Source organism: Phoca vitulina, unplaced genomic scaffold (assembly GCF_004348235.1).
Source record: "Phoca vitulina isolate PV1807 unplaced genomic scaffold, GSC_HSeal_1.0 scaffold11, whole genome shotgun sequence".
Lineage (NCBI taxonomy): Eukaryota > Metazoa > Chordata > Mammalia > Carnivora > Phocidae > Phoca > Phoca vitulina.
The window spans coordinates 48,961,844-48,971,946 of record NW_022589714.1 but is presented as its reverse complement, the minus strand read 5'-3'; the positions used below and the strand labels follow the sequence as shown (position 1 = coordinate 48,971,946).

General features: G+C 53.9%; 1 protein-coding gene across 7 annotated transcripts in view; it reads right to left on the bottom strand.

Annotated features, from left to right (window-relative positions):
• Positions 1–6,900: 6,900 nt before the first annotated feature.
• Positions 6,901–10,103, bottom strand: part of COL11A2 (collagen type XI alpha 2 chain) — a 29,155-nt gene continuing 25,952 nt past the window's right edge. For all 7 annotated transcript variants that reach the window (XM_032410051.1, XM_032410052.1, XM_032410050.1 and 4 more), the window contains 5 exons: positions 10,007–10,060; positions 9,624–9,891; positions 8,923–9,035; positions 8,344–8,550; positions 6,901–7,615 (listed from right to left, as the gene is read on the bottom strand). In XM_032410051.1, coding sequence (XP_032265942.1) covers positions 7,475–7,615; positions 8,344–8,550; positions 8,923–9,035; positions 9,624–9,891; positions 10,007–10,060 — 783 coding nt within the window. In that variant the 3' untranslated portion in view covers positions 6,901–7,474. The remainder of the gene's footprint in view (positions 7,616–8,343; positions 8,551–8,922; positions 9,036–9,623; positions 9,892–10,006; positions 10,061–10,103) is intronic.

Here is a 10,103-nt window from a genome sequence, read left to right as displayed (position 1 = left end):
AAAAAAAAAAAAAAAAAAAAGAAGATAGTAGGAAGGAAAAATGAAGGGGGGGAATCGGAGGGGGAGACGAACCATGAGAGACGATGGACTCTGAGAAACAAACTGAGGGTTCTAGACGGGAGGGGGTGGAGGGATGGGTTAGCCTGGTGATGGGTATTAAGGAGGGCACGTACTGCATGGAGCACTGGGGGTTGTATGAAAACAATGAATCCTGGATCACCACATCAAAAACTAATGATGTAATGTATGGTGACTAACATAACATAATAAAATAAAATTTTTTTTAAAAATCCAGATGAGGAGGAAGGAGTCGGTGAGGTAGAAATGAAACAAGATTGGCTATGAGTTGAAAATTTTTATCAACTCATGGCTGATGGATAGCAGAAGATTCATTTTACCATTCTCTCTATGTTCGTGTATTTGAAATTCTCCATTAAAGAAAGTTCTAAAAATAGATGATAGGCATCACATAGAAACCAGATAAAGCAAATGAGAAAAAGCAGGGTTTTTTAACATTAGACAAAATATCCTGATCAAGATAAAATTCAGTAAACAGGAAGAGGGATCTTTTTTTATTAACAAAGCATAAAATCTTCGATGAAGACACAGTGAGAGTCCACTTATCCATTTGGCACAATAGACACAGGGTGTAGGGTCCACAGTCCTTTTGGGGGTTCATGAAAATGTTTACATTTCTTTTTAAAATAGAAAATGAACTCTTAGATTGAAGAAAATATCTTAATATATAAATATATAATATGAATATATTTATCTGTATAACAACACAGTCGTAAAATACAGTTCTGAATTTTTTTTGAGGAAAAGGCCAGAAAGGCAAATGTGCGTAGGGCCTGTAGAAGTCATAATGCAGCCCTGGGTATCATGGTCATGGATGTTTATGTGCTGAAGAGGAAAGCAGCAAAATGCAAACAACAGAGATGCTGGACTCTGGGATTAAACAGCTCATGACATCGTCGTGGCTACAACCGCTGAAAGTGACTTTCGTTGGCCCTTGGGGAGAGGGTGAGTCAGGGAGTGCTAATATGGTCATGAACGGGCTGGTTGGATCATGCTGATCAAACTTACAGAACGGGGTCTGCATAGAGGGAAAGATAGTAAGCACCTCTTGGGGTGTCTTCTCCATTATCCCACCTTATGCGGGAAGAGTGACCCCAACACCTCCCTTACACCCCCCTAGGGCTTCATATAAATTATCTGTCGTCACACTGGGCCACCAGACGTAGAAAGTTGGTTCTCAGGGGGACAGCTCACCAGGACTGGAGCTCCAGGAACCTGAACCAGAGCCCAGACACACAGAGGTTGAAAGTGGACTGATGGAGCAGTGTTTGTGGCCACACTCAGGGACAAAGTCTATGAACCCCTGAGGTCTCAGAACTGCCTTTGCTCTTCCCTATGAAGTCAACCCTTCCTTCAAATCCTGAGTACCCTGACATTTTTATCATAAGTTTCCTTTGGGGCTTAAGCTGTTCTGAATCAGATTTTATGTTTGTAACAAAAAGAAACTTTAGGGGCGCCTGGCTGGCTCAGTCTGTAGAGCATGTGACTCTTGACCTCAGGGTTGCGAGTTCAAGCCCCACATGGGGTGTGGAACCTATTTAAAATAAAATAAAAAAAAAAGAATAGATGGGCACCTGGGTGGCTCAGTCAGTTAAGCGTCTGCCTTTGGCTCAGGTCATGATCCCAGAGTCCTGGGATCAAGTTCCCACATCGGGCTCTCTGCTCAGTGAGAAGTCTGCTTCTCCCTCTGCCCCTCTCCCCCTACCCCTACTCATGCTCTCTCTTGCAAAAATAAATAAATAAAACCTTTTTTTAAAAAATTGAATAAAGAAAGAAAGAATAGAAAAGAAAAGAAAAGAAACTTTAGAAGTACAGAGTCTTGACAGCACTAAGATCAGAAGTTGAAAGGGGAGCAGTGTGCCCCAGACCCAGTGTGTCAGCAGGGATCAAGGCAAGGAGATTTAACCAGGGCAGTGTGGCCAGTTCCCCTCCCTTCTCTTTCCAGTGCAAAGGTTGTCACTAACGGGGGGATTATTCCTTGATAGAGCAAGTGCTCTCCCATTTTGCAGAGGAGAAAACTGATGCTCACCCCTGGGTGCTTGCCATTGGCTTCCTTTTACTTTTTTATTTTCTCACCTTCAGGGTAGTTTCATGGCAACCGGCACTACCGGCTGACTGCCTTCTCAGTTGGGAAGACCTGTCCCACTAGTCCCTGAACGAAGACCGGGGACATCTATAAGGGCACCTCCTTTAGGGTTACCCTCAAGCAGCCAAGATGGTAGAATAAGCCTCAGTGAGAGCCAGCCCACCACACTGCCTTCCCTCAGGTAACAGGGGCATGACAAGCCATTGGTTAATTTGCTCTGCCTTCTCTTTCTAGTAGTAACATCTTTTTAAAAGACTTTATTTTTTTATTTGAGAGAGAGAGAGAATGCAAGAGAGCACGAGAGAGAGAGAGAGAGAGAGAGCGCGAGCGTGAGCCAGCACGAGCGGGAGCTCATAGTAAAGAAGTAGCCCCACCAGAAGCAAAACACCACTGGCAAGTTACATGCAGGAGAAGCCTTGGTTAGGAATGCAGAGAGAGCCGCCAGCTAGCATCAGTCAGTACCCTCCTCCGCCCTGAGTCTGCTCAACCCTACTCGGCCTAGACCAGCTGCCACAGCAGACTTTTCTGTCTGATGTCCTCTGCCACCAGGGCTCCAATCAAATGGGGTGCTATTTCCCATCTTCTCCCTAACCTGAATATCTCTGAAACACGTTTCTTAGTTTTTAATTTTTATTTGTTTATTTCTATAGATTTTCAATTCTGAAAGGTAGGGAAAATATTAAGGTGTTAAAAATGCAGGTAGTGGAAAGTTGCAGAGTTATAAGAAATCTCTACCAGCACTAATAGTATAGGTGTACCTGAGTTAGTGAGAAGAACTGACCCACTGTGTGACCCACCAATACGGCCCAGACTGAGGGGAGACATGAACATAACACAGGAATGTGTCACCACGACCCAGCCCTGTAGAGGTGAAGTGGCAAGACCTGGAACGTGACCTTTACACCAGCTGCCATAGTATCCAGTGTCGCTTTTATCTGTTATGCTTTAGAAAACCACGTACCTATTCAAAAGGCCTTCCACCTGGAAGTAAGATGTTACTGAGAGAGGGGCGCCTGGGTGGCTTAGTCAGTTGGGTGTCTGCCTTCGGCTCAGGTCATGATCCCAGGGTCCTGAGATGGAGCCCTGCGTAGGGCTCCTGGCTCATCAGGGAATCTGCTTCTCCGTCTCCCTCTGCCCCTTCCCTCCCGCTTGTGCTGGCTCACGCTCGCGCGCTCTCTCTCTCTCTCTCTCTCTCTCTCTCTCGTGCTCTCTTGCACTCTCTCTCTCTCTCTCTCAAATAAAAAAATAAAGTCTTTTAAAAAGATGTTACTACTAGAAAGAGAAGGCAGAGCAAATTAACCAATGGCTTGTCATGCCCCTGTTACCTGAGGGAAGGCAGTGTGGTGGGCTGGCTCTCACTGAGGCTTATTCTACCATCTTGGCTGCTTGAGGGTAACCCTAAAGGAGGTGCCCTTATAGATGTCCCCGGTCTTCGTTCAGGGACTAGTGGGACAGGTCTTCCCAACTGAGAAGGCAGTCAGCCGGTAGTGCCGGTTGCCATGAAACTACCCTGAAGGTGAGAAAATAAAAAAGTAAAAGGAAGCCAATGGCAAGCACCCAGGGGTGATTTCTGCTCACCTGCACAGGTTTGAGCTGGGAAACGTTACCATGGCCTGTTAGGATACGGCCCTAACACTCTCTGCTGACCACACCAAACTTGAAGGAATAGGGGCTACATACCCACAAAACTGGGTCACCACCGCCTACTGCACAGGCACTTTTTTCTGAGGCAACTACAGCCTTACCTTGATCCACTCCCTTCCCTGTCTGTCTCTACCCCCACCTACCCTGATCCATGCAGAAACTACAAATCCCAGCATGCAACACAGCCAAGGATCTTGAGGCCTTCTGGGATATGTAGTGCTCCCAGGTACAGAGATCCAAGCGGTCCGAATTTTACAAGTTGTTTTTTGACCATGTATCATAAGTATCGTATCGTAACATAAGTTACGATGCCAAAAATCTCAGCGCGAGGCTAAGAAGCAGCTCCAAGAGTGTGAAGGGCTAGAGCACCCATCCCCACAGCCTTCGCGCTAAATCTCACTACCTCCCTGAGGTTGTTTGGCTGTGGGCCTGTGTCCAGGCCCTTCACAGCTTCATCCAACCTGGGTGGGGCCTTGCTAATGCACACATCTGTCATATCACTTATCTTTCCAAACATCATCAGTGACTCCCTCCTCCTTACTGGGTTCAAGTTAAACTTGTTTGAGAGGCAGTCATGAGTTTCAGAACCCAGCCCTTCCTGCAAGTTTGTGCTCTGACCCAATCAAACCCAAGGTAGCTCCCCAAAGTCTCTGCCTCTCTCCTCTTTACAGACTCCCCGCCCCATCCAGAAGCCTCCATCGCCCACAGCCCTTGGAGCTGCTACCAGCACCCACATGCTTAGATATCAGGGCCCCTGCGCTACCCACACCCAGCGCCATCCCAAAACTCCCACCTCTGCCCTTCAGATCCTCCCATCTTTCCTTAGAGCCAGGCTCTCGCTTGTCCCACGGGAGGCAAAAGTCCCGCTGCAAGGAGAGGGCTGTGGTTTGACATTCTCGGCTGCAACTTGGCACAGAATCGCTCGTAAAACTGTTGTCTGGGGTTGGTTGGCCTTCTAGCTAAATAGGCTTTTGTGGATTGGCCTGGGACCCAACTGCCATGTATAAATGTTATTTGAGTGAATGTATGGCATTGCTTCGTGGAGAAAAGCCCTCTGAGCTCAGAGCATCTGACCAAAAGTGACCTTTGGGGACACTCCCCTTTGTGCTCTGGGGGCAACCTCTGTGGGTTTGGCTCCAATTGCAGAGAGAGCCCGGAAAAGCCTCAGCTCTGGCCCAGGCTGGCTGGGAGTGGGTGTGGGCAAGGATCTATTTAGGTCTGATCTTCCCTTGAGCTGAGGCCCAGGAGGAAAGGGAGGGGGTTGCGCGAAGCCTTTGGGACTTGGAGACTGAGACCGAGGGCGTCAGTGATCCCAAAAACCCATCCACCGCCTGACCCCGAAAAGATGAGATCAGGGGGCTTCCCCTCCATTCGGCCTCCTCTTGGGTTGGGAGAGTGGGAGTTCCGTGGGTGACAAAGGAAGGGGCAGCGTGTTAGGGGCGTTTTACTCCGCCGGCCCTTTGGCGGGCCGAGGTCTTGGCTCCGGCACCAGGGGGCAGCAGAGGCGGAGATGCGTGGAGAAGGGTTTTTTGTTTGTTTTGGGGGGGTTGTTTTCGTTGTTGTTTTCACCTGCAAACGGTTTTCCTGCCCACCATCGATGCCAGGCTGGGCTTCTAGACCCCATAAGAGAGCTTCCTTGGATCGACATTGAGCTTGCTCCACCACTCTAGGGTTTCAGAGAAAGGAGTTCTCTCCTCGGGACGGGGACGATCAAGGTTGTGCGGTCGGGGATCCAGCAGGAGGGGCGGGGTGCTGCCTCCCGGGACTCGGGGTCCCTCCCGGGCCTGCCTGGGGGGGGCGGGTTGAGGCCACCGGCAAGCACACATGGGCCCAAGCGAGTTCCAGCGAGGATTGGGAAGAGGCCCCGGAGTAAGTTTTATTCTACGGGCGGGAGGGGAGGGAGCCAGGAAACGCTGTGTGAGGATGGGAAACCCCAGGAGAGGCGGGGAAGCCAGCTAGGGATGCCTGGCTGAGCAGCTGCCCTGAACAGAAGGGCCCTACCCAGACCCAGAGGGCACAGAGCTACTGAACAAGCCCTGAGAGGGGCTGCTGGGGAAGGAGTAAGTGGGGGCGGCACAGCACGCGACGGGCCGAGGACTGTGCACTTGACACAGAGAGAAGCCTGGAAGGGCATAGCCGGTAATATGCGCAGGTGTGGGTGGCCTTCGACCACACCCGCTGCCAGGACCACGGCACACCTGAAGGGGAAGGATGAGGTGACCAGAGGCACAGGGGCAAGAAACGTTGTCTTGGACGTGGGTCTCAGTCTCCTCATTTGCCAAGAGTTTGGACTAGACCATGTAAGGCCCCCTTCCAGCCCCGAGGTCCCTAAAGATGGGGCCCGGGGTGCAGGAAGGCCATGTTTGACCTGGACACAAGGAAGACAGGCACACCCTCACCCAGAAACAATCCAGCATCCGTGTCAGACAGAGCCCTGGCTCTCCACCTGATGTCACTGGGAGATCAGTTGGTGAGTCTGGACTTGTCAGCCAGGTTTTATGAACTTTTTCTGGGCCCTGATACCACAAAAGGACAGGCCCCCTGGGGAAAGGGATTAAGCCTTCCATTTCTGGGAAAGCCTCAGCCGGCAAAGAGGGGTACTGGTCGGTCCGGGGTTGAAATAACAACACAAGCACCACACATGTGTGCCCCGGGGAGGAGATGATCACATTATTTAACCATCAGTCAGAACGGACACTGGTCATAGGGCTAGACAAGGTCCTGGGAGTCCCTTCCATCCAGATGCCACACATTAACTCTTCCATAGCAGGATCAGGGAAGGTGTGGGGGTGCTCAGGGGTGGGACCAGGGTGGCCAGGATGGCAGTGGGATACTCAGGGGCTCAGAGCCATGGGATTGACGAGCTCATAAGGATGAATTTCCATATTTCAACAGTACTGAATACAGGCCCTGCTCTCACCCCTCACCCTTCCAGTTCCCCCTGGGGGATGCGACCTGCTCCCCAAGTCGCAGGCAGGTCCTGCAAGCCCCAGACCAAGTGAGAGACAGCCAGTGTGTGGGTCAGGGAGCCAAACACCCAGGAGGTGGAGCGGAGAAAGCCCCACCCTGGGCAGAGAGAGTCAGACCCTGAGGCAAAGGAGACCATATATTCCAACATTCACAGTGGGTGCTGCAGGCGGGCTGTGAGGGAGGTGGGGTTTGGCCTGAAAACGTCCCCCCACAGTCACTGAGGAAAGCCCTGAGGCAAGGAGGAGGGTGCCAGGGCTCACCCCTGGGGAGCCCTGTCTCCAAAATCTGCTGATTTTTGTTGGCATTTCTCTCTTTATCTTTTTTTGTTCTTTTGTTCTCCACTCTTTAAATAATTAATATAATTACTTTTAAATACAAAATACACAGTGTCCTTTCTCTTCTCTTCCACTTGTTTGGGGGTGATTGGGAGGTGAGTTTTAAATAAGGGTCCCAGCTGTCTAACAGGTCACAGGCTCCAGGTGGGAGGGCCAAGAGCCCCAGATGCCACCCCTCCCCTGGGGCGCCCGACATGTGCGCTTCACCCCTCCCCTGGTCTGCCCCTGACTGGGGGCTCTCGGCGCCCTGGCCCAGAGCCCCCTAGATGGTGAGGAGCCCTCTCCGGAGATGGCACAGAGCTGATGCTGTGGGATTCCAGGTGGGCCTGGTTTCAGCGGACAGGGTCAGACAGAGAAGGTCCTAGCCCATGAAGCAGGCGGGCCCCAGCAGCAGCCCTCCCCGCCGAGGGGGGGCCCCCAGGTCTGAGAAGGAGGCGTCCAGCACTGGGAGCTGCTCCACCACAGGTGTCCGCACCTGCAGCACCGTCCGGCCTTGCTGTGTCTTGGGGGGAGAAGGGGGAGAGGGAGCAGTGAGCGTGGTGGAGGCGTGCGCACGCCCCACAGACGCCCCAGCCTCGGGCCGGGCTGGCCTCTCCTCTGAGCGCCCAATCCTTGGCACATGGTCAGACTTGCTAGATTTCCTTCCTCAAATTTCTCCCAGAGAGTCAGGACTGGGAAAGCTAGGAAGATTGGATATGCGTGTACGTGTGCACGTGGGTACGCACACACGCACATGGGCTCACGAGCCAGTCCCTGCGGCTTTGGGCTTGTCTTTGAGATTATCCACTGTGGTGGTTGTGCGAGTCTGGGTCACCCCACAGGGCTGTGTAAACAGGTGTCTGTGGTGTAACTGTGACAATATCTGGCCTGATTCCCCATGTGTATGCCTGGGTGACCCCGGCCAGGCAACGCTGGGGGTGTACGTACAGACCGTGGGTGTCTGTGCGCTCCCGCGCCCTCACGGGCCGGGGGCTGATCTGCACCCCTGCAGGCCTCTGTCGCACAATCCGTGTGAACATGTGCACGAGCCTGCATGGCTCACTCTGGGTGATGCTGGTGTGTGCCCAGAGGTGAGCCCCACCCTCCTCACCCCCGCCAGCGCTCCCTCGGGTGTATGTGACACAAAGAAGTGGGACTACTCCTGCTCTTCCTGGGTGCCTCTGCCCAAAGGGTCTTCCTGCAGCCTGACTCCAGGATGCACCCCCCCGCCCAGCTCTTCCTGCTTCCCACCTGACAGCCCTCTCTGAATTCCTTGACATAGGGGCTGGTCTCCAGGCTCAGCTCATCCTCATTGGCCCCCCGGAGCTTCAGGAGACCATCTTGGGCCACCCCAGAGCAGGGGTACGAGACATCTTGGTGGGCTGAGACGCTGAGCAGCCGCAGGAAGGTGAGCTGGACCACACCGACCGGGGAGCCTTCTGAGTCCACGTAAGAGAACTGGCAGGAGAGAGGCCAGCGAGTGAGGGGCAGACAGAGCAGGGCTTGTGGAGCATCTACGGAAGCGGGGACCCCGGGCCAGGGTCACGGGCAGGGTCACGGGCAGGGAACGGGCGGGCAGAAAGAGCTGCGGGAGAATGAGGGGCCAAAGCGGGAGCCGGGGACTGACTGAGGGTAAACAAAAGGCAAGCTTTGTCTTGGGTTGTCAAGGGAAGGAGACAAAGTGAGCAGCGGCGGGCTGGTGGTGAGAAGTGAAGAGTCAAGGAAAGAAGGGGCAGCAGGCTCTGTAGGGCCAGGGCGCCTGTCCCAGAATCCCAGAAGCCACTGGGGCTGTGAGTGGGGCAGGGGAGGAAGTCAGGGGCCAGCTCTCACTTGCGTGACGTCATCCCTGGGGGTCACACATGTTTCCCCCCCCGCCGTAAAGTTGCAGAAAACCCGGAAGGCATCCCGAGCACAGCCCTGGTTGGGGTCGACCCAGTACTCTCCTGTTGGGTGAGGGAGAGGGAAGGGTCAGGGCCCCCACAGGCGGGACCCAAGACGCTCCTTGCCCCTCTTCCCACTCCCCACCCTGCTGCTCTAACCCCCCCACCCTCCCCCCCACCCCTCCCCACCATGACCTCAGTCTCCAGGTCCCACTGTCCCCCAGAACCCCACAACGCTGCCCACCCTACTTCGCACTCCGTCATCACCTTACACCCCTGCCCGCCTGTGGCACCCCTCCCTGCAGCAGTGCCCCCAGGCTCCCGACGGAGGAGGCAGGAGCACTGACTCCCTCACGTCGGTACGATATGTGGTCGTAGATTCGCACGCATGCCCGTCTGTAAATGCAAACACGTGTGTACACGTGTGTATGTTTGTCACTTCCTGTAGACAGCGGGCTGATCGTGAGCCGGCACGCACCGGTAGGACCAGATCAGTTGTTAAATGTTGAAAGCCTTCTGACCTAGTTGGTAAAGAGCTGCTGCTCCAAGCCCCTGGACCCTCACCCCTACCCCACACCTTCCCCACGGAGTTCCTGTGTCCATTCTGCTTTTCATTCTGTCGTTACGCTCTTTCCTGAGGCGGGCACTGACCGTCAGGCAGCTCCGGGTGGCAGAGCTTCAGGTCCTGGCAGGTGCGAGCGGGGCTGTCCTGGGTCCCTGTCGGCTGCCTCATCTGCTCAATCTCCTCCCGCAGGGAGTCAAGGGAGCCAAAGATCTCCTCCAGCCCCCCAGCACTGCCTGGAGCCCCCCCAGTCGGTATGGCCTCATCCTCCTGCATAAGGCGGCTTCCGTCCACCGAGCGCCGAGTCTTCTTGGGCATCTGGATGGGCAGGGGCTGGATCACCTCGCCCGGGGGGCCCTGGTTGGAGGGACGGATGGAGAGGGTGAGAGACAAGGTTGATAGGAGGGGGAAGCTGAGAAACACAGAGACAGAGAGGCCAAGGCAGAGAAGCAGGCCCTGACATGTAACTCACCGGGTGTCCTGGAGGACCCTGGACGCCCTTCTCTCCCTTGGGTCCAGCTGGGCCCTGCCAAAGGAGTAAATGAGGTCATGGAGGAGTCAAGGGGTCA